At 54.9% G+C, this 17,828-nt stretch overlaps 6 protein-coding genes across 6 annotated transcripts; 3 read left to right on the forward strand and 3 right to left on the reverse strand.

Moving 5' to 3' along the window:
• Positions 1 to 169: 169 nt before the first annotated feature.
• Positions 170 to 1,220, forward strand: CAOG_04016 (hypothetical protein; the record flags this gene model as incomplete). Its single annotated transcript, XM_004347791.2, has 2 exons — positions 170 to 430; positions 708 to 1,220. Exons 1-2 carry the CDS (start codon positions 206 to 208, stop codon positions 1,218 to 1,220), a joined length of 738 nt encoding a protein of 245 aa, XP_004347841.1. The 5' UTR covers positions 170 to 205.
• Positions 1,221 to 1,358: 138 nt separating this feature from the next.
• On the reverse strand, positions 1,359 to 6,224 carry CAOG_04017 (hypothetical protein; the record flags this gene model as incomplete). Its single annotated transcript, XM_004347792.2, has 3 exons — positions 5,635 to 6,224; positions 3,258 to 5,455; positions 1,359 to 3,149 (listed from the first exon to the last, which is right to left on the reverse strand). The coding sequence occupies exons 1-3, from the start codon at positions 5,918 to 5,920 to the stop codon at positions 1,359 to 1,361; spliced, it is 4,275 nt and encodes a 1,424-aa protein (XP_004347842.2). The 5' UTR covers positions 5,921 to 6,224.
• Positions 6,225 to 6,283: 59 nt separating this feature from the next.
• On the forward strand, positions 6,284 to 8,169 carry CAOG_04018 (hypothetical protein). Its single transcript, XM_004347793.2, has 2 exons — positions 6,284 to 6,497; positions 6,637 to 8,169. Exons 1-2 carry the CDS (start codon positions 6,383 to 6,385, stop codon positions 8,004 to 8,006), a joined length of 1,485 nt encoding a protein of 494 aa, XP_004347843.1. The 5' UTR covers positions 6,284 to 6,382; the 3' UTR covers positions 8,007 to 8,169.
• On the reverse strand, positions 8,070 to 9,901 carry CAOG_04019 (hypothetical protein; the record flags this gene model as incomplete). Its single annotated transcript, XM_004347794.2, has 6 exons — positions 8,070 to 8,172; positions 8,265 to 8,385; positions 8,466 to 8,533; positions 8,618 to 8,732; positions 8,822 to 9,152; positions 9,221 to 9,901. The coding sequence occupies 6 exons, from the start codon at positions 9,899 to 9,901 to the stop codon at positions 8,070 to 8,072; spliced, it is 1,419 nt and encodes a 472-aa protein (XP_004347844.1).
• Positions 9,902 to 10,031: 130 nt separating this feature from the next.
• On the forward strand, positions 10,032 to 11,998 carry CAOG_04020 (hypothetical protein). Its single transcript, XM_004347795.2, has 5 exons — positions 10,032 to 10,545; positions 10,845 to 11,021; positions 11,122 to 11,381; positions 11,472 to 11,583; positions 11,673 to 11,998. The coding sequence occupies exons 1-5, from the start codon at positions 10,119 to 10,121 to the stop codon at positions 11,900 to 11,902; spliced, it is 1,206 nt and encodes a 401-aa protein (XP_004347845.1). The 5' UTR covers positions 10,032 to 10,118; the 3' UTR covers positions 11,903 to 11,998.
• Positions 11,999 to 12,364: 366 nt separating this feature from the next.
• Positions 12,365 to 17,695, reverse strand: CAOG_04021 (myosin-Ib). The gene is made up of 5 exons (XM_004347796.2): positions 17,468 to 17,695; positions 16,344 to 16,397; positions 15,847 to 15,919; positions 15,638 to 15,719; positions 12,365 to 15,545 (listed from the first exon to the last, which is right to left on the reverse strand). Exons 1-5 carry the CDS (start codon positions 17,655 to 17,657, stop codon positions 12,522 to 12,524), a joined length of 3,423 nt encoding a protein of 1,140 aa, XP_004347846.2. The 5' UTR covers positions 17,658 to 17,695; the 3' UTR covers positions 12,365 to 12,521.
• Positions 17,696 to 17,828: the final 133 nt, after the last annotated feature.

The raw sequence follows: 17,828 nt of genomic DNA on the forward strand, positions 1-17,828 counted from the left end.
TTTCTGAGATTTTGGCGGGTGACTGAGAACCGGGCTTTCCAAATCTCCCATCGAACGGATGAAAACGATCAACTCCATCCATCCATCGTAGATCGACGTGACTTTCCTCTCTTAATCGTAACAGACACCTCACTCACTTTGGTCGTTTGTACTGTACGCAGTCCTTGATCACCGTCGTTGCACAAGCCAAAGCAGACAACATCGAATGCAAGCAGCGCCGTCCGACCCCTCGCGATCGCCATCGCCATCGCCATCGCCATCGCTCGCCACCCAAACCACAACAACCACACCAGCAGCCTCATCGTCGCGCAAGTGGGTCTTCCTGGCTGTCGGCGGCGCGTCGCTCGTCGGCTTTTACGCGGTGATTGTCCCGTTCCTCGCGCCGGCCTTCCGCAAGCACTGCCTCCCGTTCGTCCCTGCATCCCCTCGGGTAATACCGCTAACAGGCGCAGACCACAAACCTCAACAGCTGATCCCGTTTGCAACAATCACGGCTGAGGGCCTGTGTCGAGGGTCGAATCCAGACTGACTTGTCCACGAGGCTTTGAGCAGAGTACATTGCTCAGTCTGAGCGGACTGGAAAATTTCCCCCCCCCCTCCCCCATGTCAATAGAAACTCACTTTTACAATGAATCAGGAAATCAAAATCCCACTCACCGACGCGCGTGTTTGAAAATTGAACTCTACTTTTGGTCTGTTTGGGTTAGCAAATCCAACTCGTCCTCAATCAATGCAAACCAACCGGAACGCTGGTCGACTTGGGCTCGGGCGATGGCCGTGTCGTCATTGCTGCAGCCAAGCAATTGCGCATCCCATGCACGGGCTATGAACTCAACCGCTGGCTCGTGTACTATTCGCGTTACAGTGCCTGGCGCAACGGCGTTGGCCACCTGTGCAAGTTTGAAACACGAAACCTGTGGCACGTCAACCTCACGCCCTTCTCGCAAGTCGTCATCTTTGGCGTCAAGGAAATGTTTGCCGACCTCGAGCGCAAGTTTGCGCAAGAGCTGCAGCCCTCGGCCACCGTTATTGCCGGGCGGTTTGCGCTGCCAACTTGGCAATCCGATCCCACCCGCGATGTGGTCGATCCCAAAGGCGAGATGGGCATCCACTCTGTCTGGACGTACTCTGTAGGTGCCAATCAACAACAGACATCCGCCGTCAGTGCAAGTGCGGCGCCGGAAACCGATGCTTCAAGCCCCGCGACTACAACGCAATAGTCTTTTTGTGGTTTGGTTGTATTGGGGTTTTTTCATGTTATCTAGAAAGGCACCAGTGCATGATGATGATGAGAAGGGACGGGGGGCCGATCAATGTTTCTCGATTTCGCAGCAGCACCACCAACCCTCTTGAACATATTAACACGCTTTGACATGACTTGATCGTCTTGCCATTCCTCGGCTACTAGACGCGGATCTGGCTTCAAGCGCACGCTCTCGTGACGTGTAATAGCTGATGAGTAGCGAGACGGCAGAGGCAAGCGCAGTCACAGGAACCTTGAGCGCAAATGACACGGGAGCATGTGCAGAGCCCGAACGCCTGCTAAAGGCGGCCGGGGCGGCGATGGTACGCGCGCCAGAAACAGCAGCAACAAAGCCGAGCAAATTTCGAAGCGCAGTCAACAACCCGATGCGTTTTCGATACGAAAGTCGGTCGCGAAGCCAGGTGGACGCGTGGTGTGCAAGCTCTTCCTTGGACGGAGATGCCTTTGTTGCCGGAGAGGCCACGGCTGGCAGCGCGGCCAGGCGGTGAGAAAAGAACGCCAGCTGTCGTGAGCTGCTGCTCGGTTTGACGGGAGACCCAACCGGGCTCTGGAGGCGTCGCCGCTGCAATGGTAGGCTAGTATACTGCTGCTGCTGAGCATTCCCAGGGCGAGGCAGACGCAGCACATCAAGCACGGCCGAGACAGACCCACACAGCAGCAAGATGGCAACCAGAGGCTTGGAAGACGGTCGCAACGACCGGGCGAGCGCGGGACGCACAACCCCCAGCTTTGAGAGGAACCAGGCGTCGTCTACAACAGTACTCAAGATCATAATCACGCAAGCAAACGCCTGCAAGCGGTGCGAGAGAGAGTCGAGTGTGTTTCGATTGTGGATCAACTTTGCGATGGCAAGCGCCAGTCGTCGCAAGAACGACGACCTGGGACGCTTTGCAACAACTGGCGTGCGGGTGGTATCTGATGCGTTAGAGTCGGCGGTGGCCTCGCCGTGCGACCTGAAGGACAGTTTTCGCCGGGCTGTAGCCGTGCCGGCGAAATGGAATGGTGCCAGACCTGCGGATGTTGCCATCCCACCACTCTCGCTGCTGGTGGTCGTGCTGTTGCTCTTGTAGTAGAGCAGAGTGGACGGCGAATCGCGCACCCAGGTCATGGTCGTATGCTCAAACTGAGCGAGTGGCGACAATTGTGCAGGGAAACTCGACTGCAGATGCAATGCCCGCAGCTGTCGACGACCTGACGCCAAACTATGCACGCTGCATGCTCGCACTTGATCGCTATTGTCATTGTTCTTGTGCTGGTCCTGCATCTCGCAAGTTGTCATTGTTGTTGCTGAGCTCGAATGCAGCAATTGGCGCAACTTCTGCGCCTCGCTCACTCCGCGGCCAAGCTTCATCACGCGCCGCGCAAACTTGAGTTGCTTGACGGCAGCTTGCAGTTGTGACAGCACAATGCGGACGCGCAGGACTCGAATGCAGGCGACAAGCAGTCGAACCCAAGCCGTCGGCGTCCAGGAGGAAACGTCGCCCGAACCGAGCGCAGCCGCAATGGCCGCACGCGGAGCGAACGGTGACGGCAGAGCAGAAGAGGATGCATGTCTTTGTCGAGCAGACGCGCGGCTGCGGGACTTGCGGGCCAACGGACCGACGACGAGCAGCAAAGCGGTGACGGAATACTGCAGCGACGCGAGCAAGCGGTCGCGGCCAGCCTGGGTCGACAGCATCCGCGCAAGCTGGCGGTGCAGTGAGCGTGAGGGTGCGGGTGCGGGTGCGTGCGCGGGTGCGAGCGAGGGCGGACGCGGCTGGGTCGGGAGCTGGAGCCGCGACGACGACGACGACGACGAGCTGCTGAGACTGCTGAGACTGCGCGCGCTCGAGTGCGACGCTCTCCGAGGCTCGAGCATGAGTGTGGCGAGTGTGAACAACAAGGACTGCAAAAAGAAAAAAAAAAAAGACTGTAATATCATAAATCATTGAACACTGCGCGCAAACAAAACGAGCTGTCAAGCAGAAGCTGCAGAGTTTCAGGCACCCCCAACCCCGCATGGACCAAGCGCATAGCGGCGCAACAGTGCGCACATAAACTCAAACCGCTTGGCGGGAAGATCAAGCAGCGTTGAAACCGAGGATGGAACGTCCGACGGCGTGCTGTAGCTGCTTGGCAACCGAACCGTCCAGCTGTCGGGCAGAACAACAAGCTGGTAGCCAGCCGCGGCCATCTCCATGATCAGGAAGGATTGAATGTCACTGCCGCGCCCGAAAAACCTCTCGTCGTACTTTGGAAGCAGCGTCGAGCGCCGAACAATCATTTGTGGCTCGTGCGGGAAAACAAGCTGCGGAGCCGCCGCCGCCGCCTCCGACCCAGCACCTGCTCGAGGGATGGCCTGGTTGGTGGCAGAGACGCTCCACATCGCACCAGAGGGGATGGACCACGCAGTGTGCTCGACGTGGTACGGAAGTGGTGAGCGCGCTGGTTGCAGCCACTTGTTGTAGTTGAAAGGGTTGAACGTGTCTGGCTTGTCGATGGCGTGAAACTTGAGCAGCCGTGGCTTGTTGGGCCCAGCGGTGGTCAGCAGGCGAGCAATGTCTTGCCGATTGTCCGGGATGAGCGGCTGCATACTCAGCGCTCGATCGAGCGGATCGAGTTTCGGGTCGATCGCCCTGCCAGGTTCGAGCTGAAAGGCCGGCATGATGTAGGCCAATAGCTCCAGTGGCGTGTTGCTCAGGACAAGATGCGACTTTTCATTCAAAAGAGGATCAGCGACCCCGTCCGACCGGAACGAGTGCACGTGTTTCAGCGCCTTATCAAACTGCACGCCCGCGTTTGGCGAAGGCGCAAACTCTGCAGCGTCTGTGAGAAAGACGTAGTCGGACCGAGCCTGTTGCAAGGCAATGTTGCGCAGCATGTTCACGGGCAGGTCGGCCAAACAGTTGCGGCGTGGATAAACGAGCGAGATGGTTGCGGTGCCTTGGAGCTTGGCGTCGGCAAATTCTTGCCGAACAAACTGACGGGCAGCCTCCAGCTCGTGCAACGGAAACTCTGTGCTCCACAGGAGCTCTGGGATTTGTGCCTCGAATGCCAGGTACTTGAACTGCGGCGCCGAGTTTCGCGCGCGCGCGACTCGCAGCTGGCGATTGTATTCGAGTCGCTGTCCGCGGGTCACGCTGGCCGGGCACTCCAGAAAGAGGGCCAGGGACACCGGTCCGTCCCAGCGTCGAATATTGCGCAAGAGGAGAGGCAGCGAGTGGACGGTAGAGTACGAGGTCAGCGTGACGCTTGTTTGTGGCGTCCGCTTGGTCTCCTCGACCGCCAACGAAAGCGGCTCCACTTCGTACATGCTTGAGATGTCAGGGGCGGAGATTCGTCGTGCAGGTGCTGGGCAGCCGCTACTGAGCTGCGTAAGACTCTTCACTCCCTGTAACGCCTGCGTGACTGAGAGAAAGGGTTTGAACTGTTGTTGCTGAGTGGGAGGACGGCCCTCGAGCTCAGAGACATCTGGCGCAGCACCGCCACCATCGCCCCGAAACGATGCCGCGTTGAATGCGCGGACATCGACCTCGACCTCGGGCAGCAAAGCCACGTCGTCAAACCAAACTTTGCCAATGTGGCCGTAGCAGGTCAGCATCAGCAAGATGGAGTCAATCGAGCCACGGTCGTGAGAAACGGTGTGGTTGATGTTGCGCGTCATGGAGGCGAGCCCGCTGTACTGGGCGGGGAACTCGAGGGCAAGGATCTCGTCCGAGCCATCGGCATAACGCACTTGCGCAAGCAGGCCGTACAGTGCCGCGGTCGTACCGGCGCCCATCTGCTCAAACACGTTGTCGGATGTATCATCGCGTACAAGGCTCGTGCTGCCAGACTTGACTGAGAGAACAAAGGAAGAGACGCGCGTGCCAGGCGGCAGCGACACGGGAAGAAATTGGTACGCCGCGTGCAATGAGCTGCTCGAGCACTCGATCGCGAGGCTTGAGCCGCGGCAGTACTTGAACTTGGAGGAGGAGCAGTACTCTATCCGCAGTGCATCTCCGCGTGTCCACCAGCCGGCACTGGAAGGCTGGTCGGTCGAAACTGTTTCTTGCAGGCGGGAGGAAAACCCGGGATTGGCGACTTGGTTTTTGAGGACGTTGCGTCCAACGCGCGCCATCTCGCGTTCCAATTCAGTTGCAATGAAAGGCTTTTGATCTACAGCTTGCTGGACTGGCTCCATCGCAGCGGAATCCGAGGGGAAGGGCGTTACTGTAATTCGGGAAAGAACGATGGAACAAACGCGTACAACGTGCCAAGCAAATCCAATCCAAACTTTGTAAGCGCGCACTCGCCACACAGGATTTTTTGGACCAACCAGGCGCAGACTCGGCAGCCCTTCACTGGAGGAGGTGAAGAAGCAAAAGAAGCTGAGAAACTCTTGGACTTACCAACGTCCTTATCCTTGTCCTTGTGGTCTGCGACATGGTCAAATGTCTCGAGCGAATTCGGCTCAGCAGCAAGTTCTGTGGATACCTCAGTCAATTCCGTGTCGATTGGATTGGCTGCGGGCTCCTGGTGGCTGGCTTGGTCGGCGGAGGGTTGGTCGTCTGAGCTGGTGTTGGACAAGCCACCATTGCCGCCACCCCAGCGCGCCATGACTTGCATGCAGCACATGATGACCAGCACCGCGGCCAGTGTTTGAAGCATGCGCGTGCATCGCCGTGAGATTCTCATCGTGTCAGGTTTGATGACAAGTGCAAGAAGAAAGGGGAGGGTTGGTTTCGGCGCGACACAAGCACAAGGCAAACTGCGCTTGGACGGGCAGATGGGCGGGGCCTCAGAAGATAGTCGAAGCCAGGACCTGGACTTCTTCTGAATCTAGGCGGGCGCTGTGAGGTGAGGTGAGGGGAGAGGAGAGAGGAGAGAGGAGAGAGGTGGGGTTTGCTGCAGCGGAAAAAGCAAAAGTTAATCGCTTTGACAGTTTGTTTTTGAACCAACAGAACACGACTGCGCTTTGATCCCAAAGTCAAGTTCCGCGCTTTCGGATAGAGTGAGCTTTGACTGAATGGAAGCCTCGCTATTGGTCGCCAGTCGCACTTTTTGTCCAAGCAAAATAAAATCGACGAGCGATTGCTGTGTGACAGTGATTTGATTGACTTGACGCGTTTTTTGGACTGAATTCAATTCACGCCCACCATGCGACTGCGCTTGGTGGCCGCCCTTGTTGCCGCTGCCGTCTTTGTCCTTGTGTCTGCGTACCTGGGCTACCAAGCAGGCCAGCTCGATCGCAGCAGCGAAGAGTGGGATTTCTGTAACCTAGAAGCAGTTGCATCCATGCGCGTTGTCATCATCTTCTGCTGCCAAGTGTGCATGTTCTCGAAAGAAAGAAAGAAAGAAACAAAGGGGCTCACTCTCACGGCTTTTTGTGTGTGGGCTCCGCTACGCATTAGATGGAAGCAGCGAACTCCGACCAGGTGAGCGGAAGGAAGAGAAACCGAGCCAAGATGAAGCGCCTGTTGTCCGTGCTGCTGCTGCTGCAGACGCAGATCGCCCAGCTCCAATCGTCGTGGACAATGACGTGAACGCTGCTCTGCAAAACGCGTTGCAGCGGGCGGACGCACAGCCCCGCAGCACGGCACGCGCTCCGCTGTCGCACGTCCGGCGCGCAGCTCGCTACGAGGTCGAGATATGGTCCAAGGCCGCCATCGGAGACTACTTTTGGACGGACATCTTCCGAGGCTCGACAAAGTACATTGCGGACGGGCACTACTCGCATGGAGAGCAGATTGTGAGCGACGTCCGCCTTCGCTTTCGTGCAGGATCCGGCCTCAAGCCCGCCAATGCCCCGCCCACGACGCGTCATGTGGTGATGATTCTGAATGCCCACAATCCGGAAAAGATGGTGACGGCAAAGGCCTTGCTGGACGAACTGGCGGGCTTGAGACACGTGCGAAACGTTGGGCTCGTGGTGCTCGGCTCTGAACTGTGCGACAACCAGTGGCTGGAGCCCTACCTGCCATTTGTCAAGTTTGTGTTCATGGTCTACCATGACGCCAGCATGATTGACAACGACAAGATCTTTGAGTGGCCTCTTGGCATTGCAACGTATCGCAAGTTTGAACGTCGGAAGGACCTCGCCCAGCTGCGCCTCGACCAACCACGCGAGTACACCTGCAACATGATGGCGACGCTGCACGTCAACACCACCCGCGAGTTGCTCGTTCGGGCTCTCGAGCGGAGTGCGTTGGTGGCGACGGATGAGACACCGTCGGTCGACGCGATTCGGGCCAGTGCCTTCCAGTATCTGACGGCAGAACTGGGACCTGGCCATGAGCGCTTGAGCCAGGAACATCTCACAGACAAGAATCTGTTAGCCAACTACCCCGCGCCAGTCCGCTCGTGTCTCGTGGCCAACCGTGCAAATTGGGCAGCCCAAGACAGCAAAGAGGAAACTCAACACTACCACGAAGCCCTCCTCACGAGCCAGTTTACGCTTTGCCCGAAAGGCCTGAACGTCATGTGCTACCGCATCTTTGAAGCGTGCGAGCTGGGCTCCATTCCCATTGTCGAAGACGTCCCGACGCCCGAATGCGGTCCCGAGTTTAACCAGCTCACCTTGCTCAAGGCGCACAATGCTCCTTTTATCTACGTCCGCGACTGGAACAATATTGCCGCGGTTCTCGACAACGAGCTGGCCGACAAAGCAGCCGTTCTCAAGCGCCAGCGTGATGTCGTCGAGTGGTATGCGACCTTCAAAACCGCCATGCGGGACAAGTTCATGTCTGTGTTGCTCAACTCTTTTGCTGGGTTTCAGGATTAGTCAGAGTTGGATGGTGTTGGTTTTCTTTATGCTCGATCTATTGATATTGAGCGTGTGCTGGTTTTACCGCAATATGGTATCGTTCACGGTCACAAACTGCACAAGTATTCCTTTCATCATGCGGTGACCAAACCCGTATTGCAGGATGTAGGGCAATGGAGTGTTTCTATTCAGATGCAAGCAAAGTTACTCGTACTGGGCGACAACGGACATGGTTTTTGACAGAGGAGGAGGGCGTTCAACAAGCGTTGAGACTACAGGGAATGTGTCGCAAGCAAAGTTGCCAGAGGAACATGGCGGGCTCGAGCACGCTCCTCTTCGTTGGGAAGGGCAATGCGAATGTTGACGCATTGCACGAGATTGCTATCGCGCACGACTCCTGGAGTCACGGATTTGGGAGAAAAAAAGTAAGAATGATTCAGAGACGGCAAGTGAAAACGTCTTTTGCCCGCTACTTACCAATGACTCGGTAGCAGATGTTTGGCAAAAGGGAATCCAGAGAGTCCTCAATCTCCCAGTACATGCACCTGCAGTCGCAGCCCAAAACGAACGGGGGGAGGGGTCAGTAGCGGCTCAACTCCAACTCGGAAAAACAAAAACCGCCGCGTCACAAGTACTTGAAGGGCGTGTAGCGGCCGCCTTGTGCAAGTACATCCGTGAGTGTAAACTCTTTGCAGTGCGGAAACTGGGGATGACTGATCAGCTGCGCGGGAGGGACGGCGATGCCTGTGAAAAGGCAAGCAAAAGCGAGAATTGTGTCGCTGTCAGATTACGTTTGTTTTTCTCAACAATGATTGCAGCACCGATGCACATACCGTAAAGCTCGAGGAACAGCCACCCGCTATGAAGCAGCGGCTGTGCTTGCTGCCACAGAGCTTCAATCTCGTTTGCTGTGACGGTCCAAATTTTCATGCGGGAGCGAGGTGTACGCTCTCGAATGTCAGGGATCTGAGCGGCAAGCGTGGACGAGGTGGTGGCGTGTGGAACCATGGCATCCTGCTGCTGCTGCTGCTGTTGTTGTTGCTGGGAGTGGGCTGGTTTGACGGGTTGCGCCCAGGCCTGCTCATCGAATCCAAACGAGTTAGATGGCGGGTTGTGCACAACGGTGTGGGGCCGTTTCCAGCTTCCAGCTGCCGGCAAAGTACTCTGTTTTCAAAAGGTGAGTTCTTTTGTGAACATCATTGCATCACTGCTACAAAGAGTCGCACGCTTACACTGGAAGTGTCAAAGACAGGGTCGCCCTGAAGCGCAACCGGCTTGCGCGAGGGAGCTGGCAGTGGTGCCGCAGCAATCAAGCTCGACGCGTGCCCTGTGGAAATGCCTGCACTATTCATTTTGACGAATGCCGCAGGGCGGGATGCGACTTGGGGTGGCTTCTTTGGAGGAGTAGAGTCGTTCTCGGCGGCCTGGTTGGTTTGGCCTCGCTTGGCAGGACTCGCCGCCTGGTTTGTCTTTGCGCGACCTCCAGTGCTTTGCAAAGACGACGGAGCAGTGTACCGCTGGAACGCTGACTGAGTCGCAGCAGTTGTCGAACCAGATTTGGCGGGAAACTGGTTTAACGCCAATCCCGCCGGAGCGCCCCACGACTTGGAAGCCGGCGTCGCTTGGGCTCCGTCGTGCAGTTCAGACATACTCCAGTCAGGATTCGTGACTGGAACGCGCGGGACGAGCGTGGATGCAAATGGCGTTGATCCCGGTTGCACGCCAGTCGGAAAGGCGTTTTCCGATCCTGGAACGCGAGCGAGGCCCCCCTCCGAAGAAGCAGATCCAGCGCTGCTCTGCGGCATACTGTCAGCAACAGGGAACAGGTTTGTCTTGCGGGGGCCCGTGGGAGCGGCGGCAGGTTGGCCTGGCTGTGCCGATTGCGTTGGCTTGCGACGGAACGTTGGGATCATTGTTTTTTCCCTATGTTTTTTTGGCAGGGAGTTGAGTTTTATTCAAGTTGACCAAGGAAGTCAAAGGCAGGAAGGAAAGAAGACTGCCATACAAAAAGAAGAGAGTGATGGATTCTGGCCCAGTCTACACTTCTCCTCTCGTCAACAACACCTTCGATCTTCTTCTTTGGCCCTCTCAACAGCAACAGCAACAACAACAAACAACGCCATCATCATCATGAATAACAGGGCAGGGCGAGCAGCCGCTGCGCTTTCGCAAGCAATGGATGTAGAGCCGCTGGGGTCGAGCTCGAATGCAACAGCTTATGGCGGGACTGGCGGCACCGAGGCGCAGCTGGAGGCACACGCGCCGAGCGATCTCCAAGTGCGCATGATTGTGCTGTCCTATTTGATTCACCACAGCCACGCCGACACTGCCCGCGCGCTGATGCGGACGATGGGCCTCGACTGCGACGCGCTGCTTGAAAGCGTCAGCACAGCAACTTCAGCAGCCTCGTCTGCCTCTGCTTCCGCCCCAGGCTCGGCCATTGCTACGGCGGCGACCACCGTCACATCCCACGCTGCCCCTTCGTCCGCCATGGTTGCTGATGGCGGTGCTGGCGGCGTGTCTGCTGCAACCAGCACGACCGACGCCGAATCGACCGGTGAGTTTTGAGCCCCGCTTCCCCCCCCCCCACCTCCCTTTCGCTGTCTACCATGTCAGCCTTTGAAGAAGAAAACTTGGCTAGAGCGATCCGCATTTGCTCTCCTTGGCCCTTTGTTGCGGCCGCTCACAATCTAATTTGGCTGTGAATTTCTTGAACTTTTTTTTTTCTTTCTTTTCTTTTTTCGTCTTTTTGTTTTCTAAGAAATCGACATGTTTGACACAAACACAAGTCATGGGGCGGCTTGTCTTGCTTCTTTGCTGCTCTCTCTCTCACTTGAGGTTTTTTTGTTTTTGCAGATCCGGCTGTATTGAAACAGCGAGCGCGAAAGAAGCGATTGGAAATGCTGAATGAAAAGCTCGCAGCGACTGTGCTCGACCCTGAAGACGAGGCCAGTCTCGCGCAAGAGGCGGCGCAACTCAAGGAGTTTGTCCTGTCAATGCTTCCTGCGTTCAGCAGTATGAACGATCGCAAAAGTAGGGAACTTGCTTGCTTTTGTTTGTTGATGTTGACTTGTTTTTTGTTTTTTTTTTTTTTTTTGTGCTCACCCCCCCCCTCACTCAACTCTCAACCCAGACCTCTCGGACCAAATTATTGCTGGCGATGTGGAAAATGCTCTGGCGGGTTGTGCCGTGCTTTATCCTGGGTTGTTCCCGCAAGACAAGAGCAAGATAGACCGCGACACGCTGCGAGTGTTGTTTTTGATGCAGTCTCAGATATACCTCGAGCTTGTGCGGGCCAATGATGCCGTCAAGGCGTTCGAGCTGCTCCAAAACCAGCTCGGAGAATATGCCTTCCTCGAGACGCACTCGACCTCCTACATGGAGCAACTGCAGGTATGCTGTTTGTGCTGGTTTGATTGTTTTTGGATTTGTGTGCAACACTGCTCATCTCCCCCCCCCCGCACCTCTGCCATTTCTTTCCAGGACCTTGCCCCGCTGCTTGCATACAGTAATCCGTCGTCCGTACCCGGAGGGCAATTGATGAATGTGCAACGGCGCGAGCTGGTGGCCAGCGCCTTGAATACGGCAATACTTGGTAAGCTTTGTTTTGTTTTGTTTTTCTTACCAATGGGGTGGAATGCCGTTCAATTGACGATACTGACCACCACCATCATCCCTCACTAGGATATCTGAACGCCCCAAAATACGACCCATTAAGCGCCACGGTGCGACAGTTGACAGCCACAAGAGACTTTTTGTCGCGCGACAAGCAACTGTCTGTGCGCCCGTTCAAGTTTCAAGAGTTTGTTCAAGACAGGTCGAAATCCAATGCGTCCAATTCCTCCAATCCCTCCAGACCTGACTTGCAGGCGGTCATGCGTCTGTTTGGGCGAACTCATGCAGCCCAAGATTGAGTTCAGTGGTTTGATTAGGGGCTTTTGTGGTTTTTTGTTTTTTGTTTTGTCACTGAGTTGTTCATTGTTTTAATACCAACTAGTTTGTTTCACCAACTAGCTTGACTGGGTCGGGGGCTGGAGCTGGAGCAGAGAAGAACTCGAGCGGCCGAGACTGCTGAGACCGCGCGCTCAGGTGTACAGCTTGCGGGTGTGATCAAGCTGTCGGCCGAAATCACATCGCATGTCTGTCAAGTCAGACTTGATCTCCTTTTTGAAGCTGGCAAGCTGCTTGGAAAGATGGCTAAGCGCGATCGCCATGTTCGGATCAAGCGCTTCCAAAGCTTTTGCCAGCGCTTGTTCTTCACCAAGGTCCTCTGGGACAGCTGCATCGTTTGAGTTATCGCCAGTCCCGGTGGGTGGCGCTATGCTCCGGGACGACGACATTCTAGCTGAGAAATTGGAATCGAGTATGCCCAAGGAAGAATGGAACAAATGAAATTTTTGAACAAAAAAAAATGCAACAAAAAAAAAAACAAAGAATAAACATCATCATCACAAAAACATCACAGAGAATGCACGACATGGCAATCGAGTCCACAAAAGCTCGAGGACAAGAAACACATCACAAAGAAAAATTTCAGTTCTTGCCCTTAAAGTCAAAGTTGCGAGGAAGCGTGCCGCCTTCCATAAACTTGTGGTACTGGGCCTCGTTCATGCCGTCGAGAACAGAGTCGGCACGGACGAGGGCTGCAGGCTTGGTGCCGTCGTTGATCTTGCTGCGAGGGAGCGCAATGGCCAGCGTCTTCTTGGTGGGGATGAAGCTAATCTCATCGACCTCGCCGGCGGCGAAGGTGACATTCTCCTCGCCGCCCTTGACGTGCACAACAATCTGGTCGGCGAAGCGCAGCTTGAACTTGAAGGTGGTCTTGGCCTCGTAGTTGACGCAAATCTTGGTGGCAAGCTCGACGTGGTCGTCGACGACAAACATGTAATCGCCCTTCTTTTGGCCCTTTTCGGGCAGCTCCTTGAGGTCGACGTGGAGGACCATGACAGAATCGCCGTGCGGCGAGAGCGTCACGGCAGACAGAGCGTTGATGGGCAAGGTCTGCTTGAGCTTGAACGCGCTGGTGGTAATGTGCAGGTTCTTGTCCGTGAGGAACAGGCAGTGCTGGACACCCTTGAAATCGGCGCGGTTGAGCTTCATGGCCGCGGTGGCGCAAATCAGCGTCTCGTCGGGGAGGAAGTGCTCCGCCTTGAGCGTCTCCAGGTGCTTCTCCGTCTTGGGGTTGACGAGCTCGCCGAGGCGCTGGCTGGTGTACGGCACGGGAACGGTGCGGGGGTAGGTGATCTTGTTGCCGTAGAAAATCTCGCTGGCACGAAGCTTGAGCTCGAGGACAGCCTTCTGCTCTGCAGTGACATACGAGCGGTACTTGCGGCGAACCCAGCCCTCAAAGATGCCCTTGAGCAGCGTGAGCGTCTGGGCGCACCACGAAACCTTAATCTCGGGCCACTTGACCATCTTGTACTGCTTGCCCTGGACGTACGTGTTCTTGCGGTCTGCCCAGACGAGGTTGTCGCGGTAGACGCGGAGGACGCGACGGCGCAGGTAGTTGCGGTACACGTTGGTGACGCGGGTCACGGCAACACGCTTGAAGAAGGCCTTGTTGACAAAGGCGCGCTCGCGGTCGGTCATCCAGTCGGTGCTCTTTTGCTTGCCTTGGTAGACGTAGGCAAGGTAGGTAATGTAGACCATGCGGAGCTTTTGCATGCGGCGGCGGAAGAGGAAGCGCTTAATGTTGCTCTGGACCTTGATGGTGGCCGCTCGCAGACGCTTGTAGCGGAGCTTGGCGAGCAGACCCTTGATGTGTGCTTGGATGTGGGTGGCAATGCCAACGATGCGGTGCTCGCGCAAATCCTCGAGGGCGAACAGGGTGGTGGGTTGCTTGACAAAGAGCTTGGTGTTGCCGAGCAGGTACTCGCCCTGGCCAAGCTTGAGGTGGCTGAGAATCTTCTCGACACCCTTGCGTTGGTAGGCCTGGTCGGTGCTCTGGAAGGCAGCCTTCTGCATCTCGAGCACGGCAAGAATGCCAGTCTTGCCAGACTTGACCGCGTCCGTTCGCTGGCGCTTTTGCTCGGGCGACTCCCACAGCGGCCAGGTCTCGGGGCAGAGCATCTTGTAGCGATCGAGGAAGCGCGAGTAGAGCTGACGGAAGGCATAGCCGGCACGGCGGACGCGCACGTTCTCGTGCAGGCCGAGGTAGCGGACCTGGTGGAGACAGAGCTCGTCGACAAAGAGGCCGCCGCGCTTCTGGTCGTTGGACTTGATGCAACGGACATAGTGGGGAGTCTTCTGGAGCAGAATCTGGGCAAGCTCGTTGACCTGGCGCTTGAACTGGGTGGCCGCGGTGGTCGGGCGCTTCATGAGCTCAGAGTCGGCAAGGGCGCCCTCGGGGAACATGAGCTTGAGCATGGTCTGCTGGCTCGAGTACATCAGACGCGACAAGTCCTTGAACAGGGCGTCCTTGTTCTTCTCGATAAAGCCGACAGAGTCGTACGTGACGTCGCCGGCGTAGTGCTTGAGCGTGAAGGTCGTGTCTGCGATCGTGTTGGTCTGGTAGTGGGCGTGGCCCTTGCACTTGGCCTTGAGCTTGGCGTGGAAGTCGCTGTCGCTCTCGTTCTGGAGGAGCGAGTTCTCGTCGAGCATGGCAATGATACCAGTCTGGCCGTTCTCAATCAGGTCGCAGATGATGGCGTTGTTAAAGTAGTCAATGTGGACCCAGTCAATGCCCTCGCGCAGGTACTCTTCCTGCTCGGACTTGAGCGTGAGCTCGATGAAGAGCTGCTGGAGCTTTTCGTTGCAGTAGTTGATGCAGAACTGCTCAAAGCCGTTGCGGCCGAAAATCTCAAAGCCGTAAATGTCGAGGACGCCAATCACGTGGCGGGCCTCCTTCTCGGGGGCGCGGATAAAGTTGTTGATCTGGGCAATGACCCACACGAACAGACGCTCGTAGACGGCCTTGGCGAGCGCGTCGCGGGTGGCGGCAGCCTGGCGGGCGTTGAGCGGGGTGGAAATGTTGCCCTCGCGCGTGGTGACGGTGCGGAAGGTGAGCGCCTGGATGAGCGTCTGCTTGTCGACCTCGAGCAGCGAGGCAGCGGCAGACAAGGCAGGCGAGTCAGTCACGGTGCTGTGCGCATCGTCCTGGGCAACAAACTCAACGTTGCCGAGGTGCAGGATGGAGGCGACAAGCTTGAAGCAGTTGTCCACGTCCGCGTCCTTGAAACCGACCACCTTCATGGCAGACACCATCTCCTTGTACAGCTCGCGGTCGTTGACCAAGTCAACCACGTAGGTCGCGCTCTGGTTGAGGAAAAAGTACTTGGACGGGTCCTTTTGCAGCGAAAACTTTGAGCTGAGCGTGCCTTCGTCCACACCCTGGAGCAGGTAGTAAAAGACGTGGAAGTTGCGCTCGCCTTGCACTTGCTTGACAACACGGGACTTTTCCAGCAGGTAGTTGGTAATCAGGCCGCCAACGGGGTCTGCCTTGTAGTCAAACTCCATGTCCATGTACTTGCCAAAGCGGGACGAGTTGAAGTTGCGGTTGGTCGTGGCGTTGCCGAAGGCCTCCAGCACGGGGTTGGACTTGAGGAGCTGGTCTTTGATCTGAGGAAGAAAGGAGGGGGGGGGAGAAAGTGAGCATTCATAACTGGTAAATGTTTGGTTTTTTTTTTTTTTGAAGCAGCGGCGATGCTCACCTTGGATCCAGCATGGCTGTCGCCCGAGACGGCAGCAATGAACTTCATGATCAGCTTGGCGGCCTCGGTCTTGCCAGCACCACTAAAAAGTTGGACAAGAGCGCACATTTCAAGTCGGACGTTAGTTTTGAAAATGCTGCGAAACAGAGCGCCTGTCACTCGAAAACAAAACAAGCAAACAAAGCAAACAAACACAAAGCAGGACCTACCTCTCGCCGGTAATGATGATGCACTGGTCCTGGGCGCGGTCGCGCATGTTGCGGTAGGCCTCATCAGCCAACGCTACAAAGTGACCATAACAAGTGAGACAACTTTGATGCACCTTTGCATTTCGCACTCGGTCGAGGGTGGGTGGGGGGTTGTTTGCAATGCGATGCGAGCTTTGGAGTCGGGGGGGGGGGAAAGGTCTTGTTCCGTTCGAGTGCGAGATGACAACGAGACGAGAAAAAGAGAGATGTCGGGGAAACCTCACTTTCACTGTGGGTTTTGAATGCGATGCCCGTTTTCTTCCCTTCTGTGGCTTGACTCGCCTCCACCCCCACACACACTTCCTTGCCAATTGTTTCCTATGCCTGCTTTTGCATGGGTCGTGGCTCGTGTTGGATGCCAGAAATCCGACCAATGACAAGCCGCCATCAGCCTGTCTTTTTTTTTTTTTTTTTTTTTTTTGTCTGTTTGACTGTGGGGTTTTTTTTTCACAACTTACCAAAGATGTGCGGCTCGGACTCGTACATTTGCTTGCCAGAGTAGTTCTGAATGTCTGTTGAAATGAACAGCACAAATCATACGAAAAGTCAGCTTCAACAAACAACAGCAGCAGAATAGAATCGAATTATTTATTTTTATTTTATTTTATTTTTTTAATCTTTGTGGTTTTTTTTGTTTATGTTTTTCATTCCAGGCTCTTTTTTTTTTTTTTTTTTTTTTTTTTTTTTTTTTTTTTTTTTTTTTTTTTTTTTGCTCTTTTTCTTCTTCTTCATCGTTTTTCCAAGCAGACCGCAAAACCCCCGACAAACGAGAACCAAAGCGCAAATGCTGTTGGGCTTCGTTCAAAGATGCCACATGCATTGGGCAGCGATGATGGTCGCGCGCGCTCAAGTGTGCTTTCCCCCTCGATTTCGCTGCTTAATCTCGCCAATGTGGTCAAATAATGCTATGGAAGCCATCTTGTATTTTTTTTATTTTATTTTTATTTTTATTTTGGGTACTTTTTTTTCTTTTTTCTTTTTTTTTTCTTTTTTGTTGGTTTTTGGCTTTTGCTGTCGTGTTCAAAGCGGCGCTGCACGAGATCAATGCGCAGGTGCTTCTCTTCCCCCCCCCCCATTTCGCGCGAGTCTGATCGCACAGCCAACACTCAGCCCTAAAAACCGCAACCAAACCAACAGTGATTATTTTTTATCACCACCGTGTGCCACAATATTGTTTTTATTTTTTATTTTTTTGCTTTTTTTTTTTTTGGAATGCCGACACCGATGCATTTTGCGGCCGTGTGTGTGTGTGTGTGTGTGGGTTGAGTGTGTTCATCACGAATGCAAGCCCACTTATGAGCGCATTTGGGCCGTGAAGGGACGCGGAGAGGGTGAAAAAGACCAACACTGAGATTTGGGTTGAGCGAACAAGATGATGGACGCCTCCTTCACAACATCACAAAAATAAAAAATAAAATAATAAAATAAAAAATAATACAATAAAAGATCAAACAACAGATTGAAAGAACAGAATCGTTCCTTAGAAGCGCAGCCCCCCCCCCCAAGCGATGGATGGAAATGATCAAACAGAACAGAGCAGAGCAGAGAGAGAGAGCGAAAGAGAGAAAGAGCAAGAACGTACGCGCATCCGTATAGATGGGAATGTTCTTGAACGGGTTGACCGAGACAAGCACATTGCCAATGTAAGTGTAGATGGCGTCGTTGGCAAAGCGGTTCTTCAGCGCAGACAGAATGGCATCCTCGCTAATCTCCTCAAGAAGCACAAGATCCGGAACGCCGCCCTTGGCTGAGCGACTCGTCAGTGCTGCCATCGTTGCAGTTTTGTGTTTGAGGCGAGTTGGGGTAAAAAAAAAAAAAATGGACTGAAAGAAAAATAAAATATGAAAAATCGGATTTCTGAGTTCTGGTTTCTTATTTCTGATCTTCTGATCCTGAAAGTTGGATGCACAGGTGGTTGAATGATAGAAAAAGTCATATTCTAA

Source organism: Capsaspora owczarzaki (assembly GCF_000151315.2).
Source record: "Capsaspora owczarzaki ATCC 30864 unplaced genomic scaffold supercont2.6, whole genome shotgun sequence".
Lineage (NCBI taxonomy): Eukaryota > Filasterea > Ministeriida > Capsasporidae > Capsaspora > Capsaspora owczarzaki.

Coding starts and splice junctions, on each gene's coding strand:
- CAOG_04020 (XM_004347795.2), top strand. CDS start 10,119: ATGAATAACAGGGCAGGGCGAGCAGCCGCTGCGCTTTCGCAAGCAATG. Junction 11,022..11,121: donor CAGTATGAACGATCGCAAAA/GTAGGGAACTTG, acceptor CTCTCAACCCAG/ACCTCTCGGACCAAATTATT. Junction 11,382..11,471: donor CCTACATGGAGCAACTGCAG/GTATGCTGTTTG, acceptor ATTTCTTTCCAG/GACCTTGCCCCGCTGCTTGC.
- CAOG_04021 (XM_004347796.2), bottom strand. CDS start 17,657: ATGGCAGCACTGACGAGTCGCTCAGCCAAGGGCGGCGTTCCGGATCTT. Junction 15,920..16,343: donor GTCCGAGCCGCACATCTTTG/GTAAGTTGTGAA, acceptor GTCACTTTGTAG/CGTTGGCTGATGAGGCCTAC. Junction 15,720..15,846: donor ATCATCATTACCGGCGAGAG/GTAGGTCCTGCT, acceptor CCAACTTTTTAG/TGGTGCTGGCAAGACCGAGG.
- CAOG_04018 (XM_004347793.2), top strand. CDS start 6,383: ATGCGACTGCGCTTGGTGGCCGCCCTTGTTGCCGCTGCCGTCTTTGTC. Junction 6,498..6,636: donor CAGCGAAGAGTGGGATTTCT/GTAACCTAGAAG, acceptor GCTACGCATTAG/ATGGAAGCAGCGAACTCCGA.